The sequence below is a fragment of the Camarhynchus parvulus genome, chromosome 7, assembly GCF_901933205.1.
Source record: "Camarhynchus parvulus chromosome 7, STF_HiC, whole genome shotgun sequence".
NCBI classification, from domain to species: domain Eukaryota; kingdom Metazoa; phylum Chordata; class Aves; order Passeriformes; family Thraupidae; genus Camarhynchus; species Camarhynchus parvulus.
The window spans coordinates 20,027,589-20,046,370 of NC_044577.1; the positions used below are offsets into that span (position 1 = coordinate 20,027,589).

Sequence of the window (18,782 nt, forward strand, 5' to 3'; positions counted from 1 at the left end):
CTGTAATGAGTGCTGAGATTGGCATTGTTAGATAGGGTTCCTGAATTACAGAGATTTGCATTAATAACCTTTTAATATAATAACTTCAAGTAGTCAGCACAATGCTTTTAAAATATGAACGGTAGGTTGGTTTTTCAAAGGTTTGTTGAATATCTCATTTCCCGAATATAGATTTCTTGGAATAACTCTTGAGACAGAGAAAATGACCTTCTCTATGTGATTAATTCATTCCAAAGAGTGCTAAGTGTCCTACCAGGTAATGTATTAAAATGGTGGCAGGTATGTTATCATACAGTGGCACTACCTCCAGAATTCCAGCTGGACTGATGAGCATTTGTTTGGTTTCTGTCATTTGGCAGAAACATAGTGACTCCATCATCAGGGTTCAGCAGAGCTTTCCGTTTCAGAGCCCATTTTCAAGGCATTCTAAATTGCACATGCCCAGGTAGATTGATTTGGAAATTGCTTTGCTCAACCAGGGCTGGTGCAAATTTGGGGTGCAAATCTGGGCTAGATTATTCCAGTGATTTTGGAAGAGAAAAATTCCTCCTTCCCTCACATGTATGCTGATATGCATATGAACACATTTCAAATTTCTTACTGTTCCCAGAATTAGAGAAAATCTCCTTAGATCTGATGAAAGCTTTCGAAATCCAGTTTCACACTGCAGTATGTCTGATGTTCCTAGACTTTGTTTCTTAAAGCCACGGCTAGGTTTTTGCAAGCTGCATATTACAGAAGGAGAAAAGAAATAATATGAGTGAAGTTTAGGCACCTAAATACAAGTGACTGGTGACATATTTAATACCCAGTGATATCTGAAACATCCCCACAGGACTGACCTGTGTCACATAAGCTGAACAGGAAATCTATGCCATCTTAGGGCATGGTAGAATAGGGATCTAATTTTGTATGAAATGTCTGCATTTAGGCAAACAAATCTCTTTACATCAATTCTTCCAAAAACTGAATTTGTTTTGTCTTTCAATTGCACACATCAGCCCATACTCTAATAACAAAAGTGGAGTGCTGCACACCTGGTCAGTGAGTCTGACCAGGTATGTGGTTTTTTAAAACCAAACGAAGTTTACATTTGCCTTCCTTTTTTCATGTATCTGGAGACTCTTACTGTGCTTTGTCTGGTTCTACTGTTTCAGTGTCCTTGGCAGCAGCTCAGAAATGGCTGAGACTTATGAGTGGTGTGGCTGTTTCTGAAAAGTCATTTTAGCTCTACATTTCTTGTTTTTATCTTTTTTGTGGTTGGTTTGGGTTTGCTTGGGGGGTTGGGGTTTTTTGTTGTTTTAGTTTTGGTTAGGTTTTTTTTTTTTTAATGCTTGTATTTTGTTTCCCACTCTACAAAATGACTAGTGTTAAAGGATCTCGAATCTGATTTCCCAACAACTCACATTACGGAAACTAAACTTCTATGTGCTGGATAAACACATGGAATACTAGATAGCACAGTTGCCTGCAACCTTTCCTTCCATAACAATTACATGTTTTTGTGCAGTACTCTGAAGGCATGTGAGGTCAGAAATTACATTTTTTGTGTAAGGTGGAGTTCCAGAAATAGGGCTGTAAAAAGTATCAGCCGTACTCTGCTGTTATGAAACATCACCTGTTTAATTTATCTAAATGGTTAATAATTTATGTGATGTTTAATGTCATCCACTTGTCAATTCCTTTCCAGAAGATTTCATCTAGTGCAGTAGCTGTTGTGGTACAGGGGGTAGTTATGGACAGACGAAGCACACAATACACTGCTGCAGCTATTTCTGGAAGGGAGCGCACCGCCTCCAACCACCATTAGATGCAGATGTAGCCACTGTGACCCCCACGTATGCAACACTCACCCTGTGCTATTACAGTCCTCTCTAGGAAGGAACTTTAGGCCTCAGTTCAAGGTTGGCCAGTGCAGATTGCATCACCTAATGCATTGTTTATTACAGACGTTCTGTGTGACTGATTTCATGCAGCCCTAGTGCGAGGGAGCAGAAGCCAGCATGTCACATGTCTGACCTGCAGCTCACAAGCACTACATGCCACTCAGTCAACCCTGCCCTGAACCTCATTATCTGCTCTTGGCTACAACAACATTTCAGAAATCACAAGCTCTTGATTTGATTTAATTTGATAGATTTGAAGGGTATCATTCTTATTCTAAAAAAACGGCACAGGATTTCATTCCAATCTTGTGCTACAGTTCAAGGCAAAATTCCATCAGGGGGATGTTCTGACAGAGCTATCACAGAACTTCCTATTGAAATAGCCAACACTGTTGTCAAAGCTTGCAATATATCCATCTCTCTACTCAAGTTTGTTACAAAAGTATGCTAAAGTATTCATGCTTTTCAATTGATAAAGAAAGTCCAAAATCAAACAACAGCAGAAAACAAATGCAAATCTGCTTCTTGATAGTAAGCACAGAAAAAGGGAATGTAGTCAGGGGAAACACTGGATTTTTACTCTGCTGTGGTTTGTGTACACTGAGTTTCAGATTAGGTTGAAAAGCAGCTTGAGGAAATGACTGAGACTGGTGGTACTGGTGATTTAATCCCTTGGAACATTTTCCTTACCTGCAATAAAAGATACACATTTTAACAATAACTGTAAACTTAACATTCAATTCAAGCTGTAATAATAGGGAAGACTCTTCACAAAATATTCAATCACAGATACTTTTCAAAGACTTATGCACTAGTGCCAGGAAGTTAGCTAGTGGTATCTCCACTTGTGGTCACTGGATAAATTTGGCTCTCATGAAGTACTTGAGCCCATTGTCAAAGTTATAAATGGGCTTTTGAAATGCTCAAGAAGGAGCTAGAATGCAACAGCTCATTGTATGAGGTTCATTTGTTCAACATATTTTAAGTCCATTGAGATAATAACTACGCATAAATTGTCACATGGCTTTTTTACTGAACAAATTACTTTTTACTTAGGGCAATCCTCTGTATCCTTAGGGTGATCCTCAGCATTACTGCTGAGGCAATTTATTCTGGGGGGCTTTTGGAGAAAATATATGGGGAGAAAAGACATGCCTGGTTGTAGCCTTGCACTGGAAAAAGGAGCTATTTCTGTGGCTTCAATCTAGTACTTGACTAGAAATAATCCCTTTCTCTACTACTGCAGCTATGACAAATGATGGTGTAAAGGTAGGCTATTGGCTCTCTTAGCACAGTGAAGCTTTATGTGATAAAACTATTATACACATATTGTGAGTATTTTGATAAAAGCAATGGAGGATGTGTGGAAGGGGACCAAAAAAAACCCAACAAAAATCTTCTACAGTTTTCGAAGATAATCAGAGGTAGTTTGGATTTTTTGAACCTCCACTTTGTCAGTAATAATTGAGTTTACTCTAATTAAAGGCATAATTTTGTCACATTAATCAAGTGTTGTGATTCTAAATAGCATACAGGCTTTTGAGAACTGGAGAGCTTGATTTTCTGGAAGTGGGGTGCATACTGAATAGCTTGAATCCATTGCAATTTTTCTCAATATATACTTTAATTTTACTTGATAAACACCTGGATGTGATCATGACTAAGAAAGGTAAAAATTAAAAGACAGGGAATAAGCCTACTGAGTTGAGTATTGAAGAATACACAGAAATTTAGTTTAGTCTTCTCTCCCCCCTTTGCTCTCAGAACCAGTCTTAAAGGTGCAAAACTTATTATCCAACATAAACAGAGCAGACAACTGGGGATACAAGCATCATAGAGCCAACCCAGGACACTGGGAAATGGTAAATCTTACAAGAACGACTGTGCTGCACAAGCATGGCAATTATCAAAAAACCAGTCTGGGCAGCTTAAGTGTATTTATGATGAAAAGGAAACCAAGTCACACAGCTCACCAATGTTTTGGTGTTGAGTCTCAGCAGAAATCTGCCAGTCTTTTAGTATCAACCCTATTAACTGTTCAGAGATTACTGGGTTTGTACTTGTTCAAAGAAGGAGTTAAAAAAGGTTGCACTTGAACAGATTCTAGGTCAAATGCTCTCAGATATCTTTATCCAAGCTCAGGAAGCCATTTTTATTCTTACAGTTGTTTGCAAAGAGTGACAGCAAGGCAGGAGCACCTTCGGTTTCACATTCTCATGCATGCAACATTTGCCTACACTGGAACAGTCACATAGGTCCTTCTGTGCCTCAGTATTCCACTGACTGCATTTCCCTCATGCAGTGCTATTCCCAGAGAAAACACTGACAGTAGCAAGCATCAGGACAGACTATGAGATATGTAAAAAACAATTTAAGTAAATTTGTTTCTTACAACATGCAAGTGAAGTTATAATAGCATGACATTTTTATTGATTTTTTTCTAGAAGTGGCATTGCTGCTGTCATAACTAATTAGATTACCACCAAAGTTATTTTGAAAAATAAAGTATTTATTTGCTGTTATTCATTCTAATTGTGGTTTTTATTTGCCTGGCATTTTAAAATAATTACATGACTAAGCCAAAGACACAAAAACACACCATGTATGTCAGGTTGCAGTTCTGTAACACATTGCACAAAATAGGTGAAAAATCAAAATATATTTTCTTTTGTGGCTGAACTTTTTATATGCTGATGAATATCAGCATACAATTGCCACTTGCAGGTTTTTATCTCTTTCCAATCTCAGTCTTCCACCTAGAGCACCTATACCATTTGTCCTGCCTCCTATTCTTCTGAAGACAATGAGGTTTAACATGTCACAGTTATGCCTGTGAATCAACTAGGCAAAAAACCCCAGTGGCCTGGTCTCTGCAGTTTTATAAAAGGACAGCTGCTCACAAGAAACAAGCAAATCCAGTCAATTATCTGACACTATAAAATTCCTGATATATTTGCCAGACTTTGTATATAAGAACTGTTAATCAACTCAGACTTCGACTTCTGCTGTAAGTGTAACAGAATGAGCTGTTCAGAGGACACGGAATCCTTCATTTCATTGAAAATGAATGTCCTGCAAAATCATCTGTGACTCAGCCAAAATGAAAACTGCAAATATTGCTCCTATGACACAAAAATCTTTCTCCAGAACTGAAATCTTGGCCTGTGTGTGATGATTTTTTCAACGGATTCAGGAAAACAGCAAAGGATTGCCTCAAAACATTCGACATTTTTACCAGTCTCACATCTCAGTTACTGCTCCTGACCATGCCAAGGACAGTCAGAGGGTTTCTATATGGTGCTGTCTTCACCAGGGGCTTTCAGTTTTTGACTATCAGATTGACTGACCTAAACAGTACTACCCACTCTGCTTGGTGCCATCAAACTGTTCTTCATACAGCAAGGGGGATTTTTTATTTTGAAATCGGTCGAACGCTGATAAGGATGGCCATGGAATTGCCACAGAGGGATTTGTGTACATAAAGCAGAGCAGGATCAGGTTGCAGTGGAGCAGCCCTGGGCACGAGGGAAAACCTTTTCACAATCCACTGTGCTCCAGGCTGTGGCTGGATGTGGGTGCTGGGCCCAGCCCGGAGCGCAGCCTCCTCACGAGCCGCTTTTCTGGCACAAGGTGACGGGTCTGTTCCCCGGCCTCGGTCATTCCCTATTTCTCCAAGGCATGTCCATAAATTCCCGGTGCCCAGAGGGATGTGTCAGTTCAGTTAATGATTTGCCAGGCGCTGAGTCGCGTGTCAGGCCAGTCCGGCGGTGCGCGGCTGGAGCCCGCTGCCCGCCGCGGGGCAGGAGGTCCCGGGCCATGCCGGGGCCGCGCTGCCCCCCTCGGCCCAAGGCGCAGAGGCTCAGGGTGAGCGGTGCCCGGGGCCGGGCCCGCTCGGCGGGGCCCCACCGTCCCCGGCCCCGCCGGGTCACGCCGCGGCCTCGGGTCCCGGGCCCGCGCACCTGCCGGGCCCGCCCCGCCCCGCCGCCCGGCCTGGCGGAGCAGCCGAAGGGCACCGCTCGGCCCCCGCCCGCCCCACGCTGCCTCCCCGTCGCAGCGCGGAGCCGGCGGCCGCCCGCCCCCGCCGCCGCCGCCGCCGCCGCCCTCGCACGTGTGCCGGGGAAGGCGCTCGGTGCCGCCCGGGCGGCGCTTCCCCCCGCTCCCCGTCGCCTCCCCTCCCTCCGCAGCGGGAGCGAGAGCAGCCTCCGCCCGGCAGCGCCGGGGCCGCTTGCCGCCGTGCCGCCCCGCCAGGACGTCGCCGCCGCCGATGGCCGCCCCGCTGCCCGGTGCGCCCGGCGCAGGGCGGGCGGCGGAGCCCGCTGGCGGCGGCCCCCGCGGCTCCCCCGCCCGCTCCCCCGGCCCCCGGGCGGGACCCGCCGCCCTCGCCCCCCGACAGGTAAGGCCGGAGCCCGGCGGGCGCCGCCGCCCCTGCCGCTCCCTCGAGGGCCGCCGCTGCCGTCGGGGGCGGGCGGCCCCTGCGGGCGGGACGCGGGGCCGGCGGGGCCGGGGTGCGGCGGCCTGGGGAGGGGGCGAAGCGCAGGAGGGGGGCGGCCTGGCTCTGGACCGGCCCGCGCTTCCCCGGAGCTCAAAAGTTGTTTCCCGGCCCTGCAGACACTTTCCGCCGCTGCGGATGCGTGCGTGTCCCACCCCCCACCTCCCTTTTTATTTTTGAGGTTTCTCAGCCGGAGGTGAAAGGAGCCGGCAGTGCCGAGCCTGCCTTGTCAGGCTGAGCCAGCAGCTACTTTATCCCTGCAGTGTCTTTCTCAGAGTGTTGGTGAGATAAAACCGCTTCACCGGGAGCAGTGCCGCTGTCAGCGGTGTGCACCCCGTTTGTTACCTCTCAGACTCTTCTTAAAGGCATTGGTCTCTATTCTAAGTAAAGAAAGATATGAGCTGGGTTTTTCATGAAGCATCTGATGAGTTTCGGTAGACTGAAGTTTACAAAATCTTAAAATACTGCAATACAGGATTTTTTTTTGCTCCTCCTAAAGCAAAATGTCACTTCAAATGAATCCTCACCAGTTTGGTGAGGATTTTCCCTAAGTGAAGTATCTTCATTCTGTATTGCAACCTTATTCTGATGGTTTTCCCTACTTTGTGCTAATTAAAATATGAAATCTGGAATGATAATAAAGAAGGTAATAAAGTAAAATATAGAGCTTGGGGGCATTAACTCACACATGTAGAAAACTCTTGTAATATGTTGGCAGATGCAAATGTTGGCAGGTGCTTTGAGTGCAGGTTTTCAGATGAAATCAAGTAGACAAAGTGCTCTTCAATATTTTATGTGAGAAAACCATGCACTGTAATGTACACAGCAGTCTAAACAACCACATTATTAATGTGATACTTTAAACCCGTGCATAACTGAGCTCTTAGGCAAGTACAGTGGTGATTACCTTCCCTACTCCTGCAAATGCTGGCTGGTGGTACTTCTGACACAATCCTGTCTGTTTCAGCAGACAGCAACAACTGAGACATTCATTTTATGATGTAGCTGCAGAGATGCCAATACAAAACTAACTGGAAACAGAAATGAATGGATTGCTTTGCACTATTTTTTCTTGTCAGTCACTTTGTTTCGATTCTGGTTAAAAAAAGTTTCCATTTGTTTAAAATTCTGTTGTGGTATACTTGGAAAGTTTTGCTGAGAAGTTACATGCATCTACTGTTGTAATATGTGTACATAGGGAATGGCCTAAACAGAAGGACAACAAAATATTTACTAATGTCCTTAGAAGCCAATATAAATATATCTCTGCTCTCACTCTGCAAAGACTTACGCATGTTCAAACAACTTTATATTCAGAGCTGAATACTTGGATTGCTTTCAAGTAGTGTTAGGCACTGTATGTTAATATATTCAGCCTACTGATTAAATAAAATAACTCCAAAAAAGAAAGCTAATTGCTGCAACCAGGAAGCATTGTGGTATTAGTGCCTCAGTAGTTAATATATTATGATTGGATATTGCAATTTTAACAGCAGCTGTTACAATTTTTGCTTGATATTGTGTATTCTGTTGAAATAGGAGAAAAAAGAAAGGTGACAGTATTTTGGAGAACCCATCGATTCCAAATCCTTTTCCTGAGCTGTGTTGCTCGCCGTTTGCATCAGTTTTGTCAGCCAGTCTGTTGCCCAAGGCAACTTCAAGAAAAAAGCAGGTAAGATTTATAAATTATTGTTTGACAGTTTCTAAATTGGTTAAATGAAAACTTGAGGAAAAGCTCAGTTACCCATTAAATTATTTTATTAAAATAGAGGTGTTCATATTTCTGTAATTTGGTGAAATTTTTTCTGTAGGTCATCAATGATTGTAGAAAACGAGGTTTTGGAATCTGTGACTTGAGACATGACTGTTCTTTCGCAGAGTGTATGTGTGGCTCTGAAGATCTCTGAATTTAAGTGGAACCAGGGGCAGGCAGGCAGTACTTTATGTCCTTAAATGAGAAGTTAATTTCTTTTTTCCCTTCCTCCCCACCTCCAACTACTGTCATCAATGTTACAGAACAGAGGGTATTAACAGTCACTGAACAGCTTTTCCGAAGTTCTAATTTTGCCAGGATAATGGGAAAAACCTAAACGGATGGGGAAAGAGCAGATGCTGTGTACCTGGCTATATGTTATATGCATGTGTGGCTGATGTTACTATATTTCCATAAAGACCTTAAACTGTAAGCCAGGGGAAGATCTGAGTGGGCAGAAAGACCTGGCAGTACTGTTCAGACAGAGTTTCCAGTTATTGAAGATTACTGGTGTCGAAGATCAGTTTCACTCTTTGAAAGCTTATCTGTCTCATTATCTCTGCTCTTCTTGAGACAGAAGAGTTGTGACAAGGAACATCTGTGGGATTAAGATTACTCCCTCCTTCACACTCTCTGTTTTGGTGGTCTTTTTGGTTTTAACAGTTTTAAGGGTGATATTGGAGGTGTAAGAACTTAACCTTAATGGTTATTCTGTTTTTAGATTTGCATGAAGAATATGCCTGGAAGTTGAAGTTTCTTGTAGTTGTATTAACTTTTCTGAAGCTAACTTGCCACAGCTGTTTCTGTGCACCTGCCAGAGAACTTTGTTAGCCAAGTTGTGACTAGTACCCTAAGGAGGAACCTTCTCCTCACTTCTCCAGTGAAAAACATGTATGTGTCTGGGAAGCTGCCCTGATTCGATCTTGCCCTGTTTGCATGTCCACCATGGGGTCTCTCTGTAAGTTATAGTGTTTTTCTGGACTACTTTTATTGCTTTTGGTACTTATCCTACAATAGCAATACTAATCGGATGCATTCTAGCCAGTGTGCATCTGAATGTTGTGCATCTGACCACAGTGGGATAAAACTGTTCTAGTTTCACCTTCTTGGGCAAGGTGGAAGCATTGACTGTGTCTGCAGAGGCAGGAAAAACACTGAATTGGTAATACAGTCTTTAAGAACAAAAGGACTAAAAGTCACATTTTAAAAAAGTTTAAATTAGTTGCAGGCCTAAGTCGCAGTCATTGTGGTAATCTTTGGACTTGAAATTGGGAAGCATGATTTAACACACAAAGGTCAACTGCTTTTGTGACCAGTCATATTTAACATTACTGACAGGCTTGATTGGTTAAATCAGCTTCAGTCTTCCAGAAGTTGAAGTTCATATCTTCACTGACTTTACTTCTGCTTCTTCCTAAAGGTTCATTTGTACTTCTTGTGATGATTTCTGCTCACAGTCCTTCCATTTCTCCTGGATTTTTATTTAAGAATGTAGTGCTTCTTCTGGTAAAAGCAGGAACAAGAACAACTGGTTTCCTGACAGAAGTGAGCTAACATAATGCTGGTGTCTGTTGGAGGGCCTGACCTGTTTTTCAGCTACCAGAAAAATGGAGAGAAATATCCCTGTTACTTTTTTGGAGGCATTTTAACAAGACTATGATTTGTGTCCCCTAGGTGTCTGTTTATGGCCACTGCCATAAATGTGAGAAATTATAAGGAGAAATCATACTAGGCCAAGCAGACCATTTTTCAGACTCAGCATGACTGTTGTTGCATTCTTCATCTAAAATCATTAAAGTTAAGGCCAAATGCCAATGGTCAAATTAAACTTTTATCTTTGAAATTCAGGTTGAAGTCTTCTAATAGGTTAAAAAAATTACTCAGGTTTAAAAAGAGAGGAATTCTAAGCAGGTGTGCAAAGAGAAGTGAACTGGCTGTGACTTTGACTTCCCACAGGTGGCTGTGGAACTGTGCTTGGAAATGTTGTATTTCCACCCCCTGTCCTTATTTTGTCAACTTTGTAGCAGCTCTGTGTGCAAATATGTATCTGTATACAAAAATTTCATGAATATTACTGTTATATTTTGATAGTTCACTCTTAAGAGAAACCAGCTACTCTTAAGAATTTTTTTTGTGCATAGCGTTGACAGCTGCCAGAATTCTTTCTCCTCTGATGATCTACATATGTTTTCAGTGATTCTTCTTTTAGATTGCTTGCTTTTGATTTAGTTTCTTTTTCTTCTCTGTGTTTAATTTCAAGCATAGGGCAGGAAAATTGCAGAGTGAATTTCTACTTATGTCTTGTAGATAACTATTATCAAAATGGGTGTTTCTAAAAGAAAAAAAAAGAAAAGATGCCTCTTCTGTCTTGTTTTTCTCTCCAAAAGAGATTTTCTGCCTCTGTAGAAGAAAGAAGTTGTCATGAATATCTTCTCTTTTATTCATAGCACCTGTGACATCTGAAATCTTTCTACTTCTAAATAGATTATTAACATTATTTTGAATTCTTGTTTTTCTAAGCTGAAATTCTTACTGTCTTCTAATGATCTTTTATTGTAAGCTTCTCAAAACGTTGAACATGCTGCTTGAACAGCATGTTTGTGGGGTTGACTCACTGAAAATAAGTTTATAAAAGCAAACGGATAAAAGCCACGTAGCAGAATAGTGATTTGCTCCTGTGCTTGGGAAGTGGTATGTCCATGTCTCTGTACATTATTTGGTCTGCCTCACCAACACAGCTGTCCATCTCTTTTCTCCACTTGCAGTCCTTGCAGTTTGGAAGAGTTTTGTGTTATATCTTTGAATCACAGAATCATTAAGTTTGGAAAAGACTTCCATGATTGTTGGGTCCAACCTTTGACTGAACACCACCATGTTTGATTAACCATAGCACCAAGTGTCCATTAGTGTCTTGAACCCTGCCAGGGATGGTGACTCTACTGCCACCCTGGACAGCCTGTTCCAGTGCTTAAAAACCCTTTCACCAAAAAAATGCAGAAAAGCTGGCAGCCCACAGCTTGGACAAAGGCACTCTTCCCTGGGTTGGGAACTGTCTGCATGGCCAGGCCCAGGGAGTGATGGTGAATCGTGCTGCTGCATCCAGCGAGTGTCCGGTCACTAGAGGTGTCCCCCAGGGATCAGTGCTGGGCCTGCTCTTGTGTAACATCCTGACTGATGGTCTGAATGAGGGCATTCAGCCTATCAGTAGCAAATTCAAAGACCATGGAAGTTGGGTCAGATTTTGATCTGCTGGAGGGCAGGAAGGCCCTGTGGAGGGACCTGGACAGGCTGGATGGATGGGCCAGACCAGCGGCACGAGGTTCAACGTGACCATCTGCTGGTCCTGCACTCAGGATACAACAGCCCCATGCAGTGCTACAGGCTGGGGGCAGAGTGGCTGGAAAGTGGCCCAGCAGGAAAGGCCCTTGGGGAGCTGGTTGGCAGCAGCTGACCACGAGCCAGTGTGTGCCCTGGTGGCCAGGAAGGTCAAGGGCATCCTGGCCTGTATCAGGAATAGTGGTTCCTGCAGGGCCAGGGACTGGTGAGGCCACACCTTGAGTGCTGTGTTCATTTCTGGGCTCCTCACTTGGAAGAAGGACATGGAGATACTGGAGAGTGTCCCGTGAAGGGCAACAAGGCCCATGAGGGGACTGGAGAATGTGTCTTGTGAGGAGTGGCTGAGGGAGCTGGCTTTGGTTAGTCCCAAGGAGTCTCAGCGGGGACCTCATTGCTCTTTACAGCTCCCTGAAAAGAGATTGGGGTGAGGTAGGGGCTGGTCTCTTCTACAGTGCCTGCAGTGAGAGAACACATGGAAGTGTTCTTAAGCTGAGGCAGGGCAGATTCAGATTAGATAATTTTTTTAATGCTAGGGTGGTCAGGCATCAGAGTAAGTTGCCCAGTGGGGTAGTGGAGTCACCATCCCTGTTTCAGAGGCACCTGGTGCTGGGTGATGGTTTAGGGGTTACAGTGGTGGTGCTGGGTTGATGGTTGGACTGGGTGGATGTAAATGTATCTTCCAAACTGGGTCATTCTCTGATTCTTTGAAATGTGTTCAGATAAACTGAATTTCATGTTTCAGGTGGTCGATTTTTATCTGAATATGCCAAGAAAATACCATTTCCCCTCATGTCCAACACAGTGTGGTCAGTTTGGTGGATGGTGGGAAATGTTGCCTTCCTTTGAGGAATCAAGCATCTGCTGCTTTTAGGTGGAATTCATGAACTTGCATGGAAAATCTAATTGTGCCTCAAAGCTTGTGTTCTCTAAGAAATTACAAGGAACTGAAAATATAAAACACTGCACTTCTGGCTTTAATTATGATTAAAATAAATATTAGTAGGGAAAAATATGAATTGTAAGAAAACTTATTCTGTTCGTGTTGTCTTTGGTAAAATGAACTAAGAAGAGCTTACTGTAGCTTTATGGAAGCTTAGTTTTTTTGCTTTCTGAAAACAAAACCTGAATATTTTCACTGCATTGTCAGTTCTTGCCCTGTTCAAGGATAAGCCAAAAAGTGTTTCATGACAAAAGTAGTTCAAGGTAATTAGTGCCTTGTTTCTTTAAATTAAATTAGAAGTGCAAAAATAAAACTCAAGTAAATCTCAAGGTGAAGAAAATCGGAAATTTTACCTTGCCTCTTTTGTCTTTCTTGATGTTCTAAACAAGTAGATATTTTTATCGTGTAGAATCCAAATATACTCCCACAATGTTCTTTCCAGGAAATCAGTTGTATGGAGACCTCAAATGCATGTGATTGTAGTGGAATCGACTTTGCTTTTTGTATTCATAAAGGTTTTAATGTAAAGCTCTTTGACAAAGAAGAGCCAACAGGAACTTTATGTTTAAGAGCAGATTTTTTAAAAATGTGTACTGTTCTAAGTTTATGAATGTTATTGAGCATTGACTGTTGTAATTGGAGCACCATTTATTATTTTTTTTTTACAACTATAATTCAGGGTCTTCTAATGTATCTGCTTGGAGCCTCATTCTCCAAAACTGCATATAATTCTACTAGCAGACATACAGGGCTAAGTGTTTGGTACTTAAATGTTTTCATGACAGATTTTTTGTCTGAAATATCTGTTTACTCTTGACTTTCAAACAGTGCTAAAACAAAAAGGGTGGTTTTTTTGAAATGCAATGATTCATAAATTTCCAATCACTTTCCAAGGGTTGTGACATCTTTTGAATTGAATTTACTCTGTAATTCCAGTCTGTGTGTTTCTTACCAGATTTCCTTCCAAGCTGGAGACAATTGCACGTGTCCTCCATTATCAGTTCTCAAATCTTTTCTTCTTTACAGCCTCCAAACATATATCCATTTTCCCCATGGCTTTTCCTTAAATTACACAAAAAAGACTTAGCATTTTAAAGTCAGAAGGGAAAGGAAAAAGTCCTTCCAACCAGTTTATAGATTAACAGTAAAAACGTTTTGTACAGAACCGACTTAAAGAGCTCAATGAAGTCTCTACTATAAGGATTCAGTTGGATTCCTTTTTGTGATGTTTCTTTTGGTGGTCTGCTCAGTTCCTGTGCTCTGTTCTTCATTTATATGGTTGTACCTGCCACCAAGGAAAGTTTTATTGATATTACAGTAGATTGGAATTATTTAGAGCCCTATTAAAAGTTGCTATTTTTATGCAGGTACCTTTGTACTTTGACCAGTCATCTTAACACTGTGACAGCCACTTGTCTACATAGGTAAAAATCAGGAGGCAAGGTTGAACAGTTTCTTGTTTTAGCAATCAGGAATATTGCCTGGTTTATACTGGAGGTGCCCTATCACAAGCTGTGTGATATATCAGCCTGGGGAACCTTCAGAATAATCATCTGTTTGTTTCTTTTTGTATTTTACTTCTTTACATTGAAATTAGTTGCTTTCTGTCAAACTTCATGTTAGTGTTTCCTTTCTTTTTTTACTGTCCAAAAACAACTCAAAGACTGTAAACATTAAGACTGTAAACATTCTGACTTCACAAAAATAGCATTTTTTCCCCCATTCTAATAGGCAAGAAAACAAGTAACTTTTGTGGTTACTAAGATACTGCCTCTGCAAGCTTTTTGCTTAATTTGTAACATCAGGAAGATTTTAGGCTTTAAGTTTTACAGTTTCTACTTGTATAAAGTAAAAAAAAAATCATCAGTACTGTCAAAGATTTTGGTAGACATATTGCCAGTGTTTGTCAGATTGGAATGGTTTTAACAATCATTTGGACTTTGATTGTTTTGGATTCATCAGCCTAAAAGTCAAACCTGAAGCTGCTTATCTTTTCTTTTAGGCCAGTTTTCTCAGTGCAGGAAGATGCCTCTTCTGTGCTATTTGGGAAGTTTTATTCTGAACAAGAAACCTCTGTGATGTTGCAGTAGATCTAATAACTTGTCTAGAAAAACCTCAGTAAATTTGGAAACCTTCATTTTTCCAAGAAGTGAACCTTTAATATTTATCTCTTGAATTCTGCATTGACTACCTGGTATTTTGGCCCTGTCATGTCCCTGTGTCTAGAGCAGATGATGATACAAACATCAACTTCTTTGAATATGCAAGAGACTTGTCAGTTAAAGCCAGGTGAAACTGCAGGGAACTCTCTTATGCTGCTGAGTCACTTTTGATAATTCAGTTTTATTGAATTTGACATTAAAAGATTAAACTCTCATGAATGGAGCTTGAATCCTCGTAATTTTCAGAAGGAAATGAGATGTGATGGATACTAACACAGTTTTTATTTATAATTGCTCCTAGGGATGGATACTTTTATTTAGGGTTAGACTGGAGAGCTGGAAGGTTTGGGTCATTTCGTAGCCACTCCATAGCTGCCATAGACAGATCTGTGATTAAAGAAATATTTTATTGGCAGATCTTTTTTGAGGTTTCTTCTCAGTGATGGCATTGCCATGCTGTGTTAAGGAAAGCATGCAAGAGGTCAGTATTGTAACAGCAGAACAGTATTGGCATCTTCCTTCTATGGACCATTGTTTGAACTGTGTTCGATCAGAACATTCCCCTCTGACTTCTTGGGACACACAGTCTAGATTAATCAGAATAGTGTCTAGTAATAGTCATAAAATTAGATGAAGCCTTAAGTATTTTGGTTTTTTTTTTTCCTCCATTTTGTTTTTCCTCAATGTTCTCTTCTGGTCTTATAAAACTTCTGTTGTTCTTTTCTGGTCTACTTCTATTGTGTCATTGCCCAGTATTTTAAACACCTGTGTTATATCAGCTACTGCTATTTTCATATTATAAAGAGTTTATAGTTGCATTGAATGAGACTAGAGTAGTCAATGATTAATAATTAAATTACTTATATTATACAGGTTTAGTAAAGTTGACAACTTAGATGGTTCTTAATAAAGGTTTACAACCCCTTTTGAATGAAAAGGTGTGCAACAGAAGGAGAAAATACAAGGTACTTTACCATACATTTTACAGTACTAAAAAGTGTGTAAGATGATTGAATTTTCATGATTTTATCATCATAAAACTTTGTTAGTTTAGTGTTGGGGCATTAACTGAAGAATGGAACTCAAATTCAGATCAGTTTTTCCTAGGAGTTTTGGTGCAGTTTTTAGCATATCCTTGAATTACTGCATTTCTGATGTTCTGAGAGTTATTATCTTTTCAAATAAGAGCTTAAGAACTATAGAAACAAGGAGAGGCATATTCCCATCCTACTTCTGTGCATAAATGTTGACACAATAAGTGTAATTTAGATTTTATATTAAAAAAACCCATGCCTCCATATAAACACCACTGTTAAACCTGTTCAGTTTTCACTAGGTGGAATTAACTTGATCATCCATGTTGAGTAGTATTGAATATTTGTGATTGATAAAATAATTTAATACTCTTTATGCATTCATATTTTCTTGTATCTATTTACAATAGATAACCAAGGACTTAACTTGCTCTTTCACATGATAATTCCAGAGCCACTAATACAGTATGGCTGTTCCCCCATGATTTTTGCTTCATGCTCTTTTTAACTCTTTGCAGTGGTAATCTTTACTCTGTGACAAGTGTAATTAAGAGATCAAGCTAGAGTTGTAATAAAAACTGGATCAATTGGAGATGTCACTGTTAGGACAGGAAAAGGACTCGTCACTTTTTTCAGGTGCCTGCTGATATCATGCTTCACTCTCTGCTTCACTCTCTGCTTTCTGTTTCCCTTGCATAAGAAATTATAGAAACTGTCAATAACCCTGAGATCTCTCACCCTTCTTACCACACTTTGTAGTAGAGGACAACATATATCTGTGTCTTAACATCTGCAGATCACTTAGATGAGAGTCTTTAGGATAATAGCTGTCTGTTGCTGCTTGTATAGCAGGAACACCAATGGCCAGGCAGTGGAAGGGCATCCTCTTATAGACAGTTCATGCTGATCTCTTTTTGTGTGTGTGCAGAGGGAGTAACTGATACAGCTTCCAGCTGGGGATTTCAGGGCTCAGAGTTTCCAAACTTTTCTAGCAGTTGCTTATTCCTGTGAAGAAGATGGCACTTGTATCTCTAGCAAGTGGTGCAATTTGGCAATGATAAGTTGGAGATAACAGTGGACCAATGCCCACGTTCTTTGTGTTTGTCTTCAGCATATTTAAAGCTGCTACTTCTAAAGGCATTCACATTTTTATGACTGCTTTTGATTTGGGAATGAACAGAAAGGGAGAATTTCAAGCCAGAGTATTAAGCATGCCTGTCATGTTATAGTCCTGATGGGAGTCACCTCAAATGGGAATATTTAAAAAGAAAAAGCTAATCAGGCCAACAAAAATCTTTCAAGAAGGGCAGTTGTGGGAGGAGAAATTAAGAGGGAGAAGAAATTAGACCTCTGCTCTAGTAACAATGTGAAGTTGCTTTTCTCCTGTTTCAAGTCACAGAACATTCATTTGCAGCTAATCAGCTCATATTTTAGCCCAATAGTGTACATGATATTTAATACTGAAGTCTCAAGAGAGAAACATATATCGGTTAGCTTAGTTGTGTGCCTGTGCTTCTAATTAGGATACTGATGAGGTGTTCCTGCCTGTTTCTGAAATGCTTATACTGCATACTGGTAGCTCTGTCTTTTAGCTTCTTCACTTGCTATTATATCCACAGGAAATCAATGTACACGAGATTGTCCTGTGATCAGAATGGGATTTTTCAATTACTGCATTCTTGGGCTATAAATAGCCTTTTTATATTAGTTATGTTATGATAGCTCCTGTTACTGATTACATTAAGACTTGGTGTTTATGAACAGCTGCAAGCTCTTGATAATGGCACAGAAATGGTATCAGCTGTTGAGAAACAGGCTGGAAGTTTGCAAGAATTTATTCTCATAATTGCTAGAATTCACTGCTATGTAGTGAGAGGGAAGCCCATGCAATAAGAGCATTTTCTTAAATAACTCAGCTGACAGAACTTCATCAGTGTGATTTTCTATCAGGCTTGAACCTATTGATCACAAAAATAGGCAGCTGAAAAGCTTTGCAAGGAGCATGTGTAACAATGCTTCAAGATCCCCTCAGTTTGTGAGGAAGATTGGCAAGGATGGAAAACTTCATTATGTTCCTTGTGGCTCATACTTAGTGAATTTCCTAGGTACATTGTAATGTCTGTGTTGCTTTACAGGTAATACAGTCTGTTTTATGCAACTGCATCTGCACCCCAATCCTTATTGACCCTCCAGGAGGGTGTATGCTCTGTGTGAAGACTATGACCTATTAGTTTTCTTTGTGCAAGGGACTATATGAGTAGAAAAAAAACACCTCAATCACTTTGAAACCTCTCTTTTGTGGGGTGGTTTTAAAGTAAGTAGTTATTTGTCGAGTGTATGTAAATGTACCTGTGCAAAAACCATGCTGTGTGTGTTTCTATGGTCACATATTAAAGAGCTCTTCTGCTAAAGAGACAAAGTGACTGTTCCAGGCAGACAGGAGCTCTCACAAGGAAGGGCAAATAGCACCATGAATAACTTACCTGATTTACCTTGGTCTTGTGTAATAAACTACTGTCTTAGCTCAAAGACAAGTACAAAAAATAGCATCAAAATTTTTTATAAACCTTACTGGATTTATATTATCTGGTTTTCTCTTTTTTATTTTCAGAAGGAAAAGCTGAGGGTGATTTGTTCTTGTTACGTATAAATGCTCGCATTCCTGCATTATATCTGGCCGAGCTAGGAATAGATCAGCTCTTGTGACTCCGTATTCAGTGCCTTAAGGACATCACTGACCTTCCTCTTCTAGCAGGAGATCTCTATTCCATATGTTCTTCTAAAACCCTTATCGGAGTTACTAATTTACTAAGGGCATTTCAATTCTTGCCCACTCCATTTAGTCACGCTTTCTTAAGTGGCAGAAGTAGAAGTGGCTTATATTTTGAAGTGTCTAAAAAGTATCTGCACAATGTTTTCACAACTGTATCTGGTAGCTTAGTGACAAAAATAGGAGTGAAAAGCTGCATAAACATAGTCATTTCAGCAAGTGAGCTGGATCTGATTTCCTTCCTGTCTACCAGCACCAGCAAAATTCCTTGCAGACCTGCCATGGACAAGGAAAATCTTTTATCTGTAGGAAAACAAATAAAGTGGTCATATGTTTCTCTGAAGGCATATTTGGCTTTCAAAGCCTTTCTGTATCTCACATTTATCAATAGAACTCCTCTTGACTTTCACGT

At 40.9% G+C, this 18,782-nt stretch overlaps 1 protein-coding gene across 1 annotated transcript in view; it reads left to right on the forward strand.

The window, feature by feature from the left end:
• Positions 1-6,150: 6,150 nt before the first annotated feature.
• GRB14 (growth factor receptor bound protein 14) overlaps positions 6,151-18,782 on the forward strand; it is a 58,087-nt gene continuing 45,455 nt past the window's right edge. Inside the window, 3 exon segments of the mRNA XM_030952451.1 lie at positions 6,151-6,221; positions 6,223-6,279; positions 7,915-8,047. Of these exon segments, the coding sequence (XP_030808311.1) occupies positions 6,151-6,221; positions 6,223-6,279; positions 7,915-8,047 (261 nt within the window).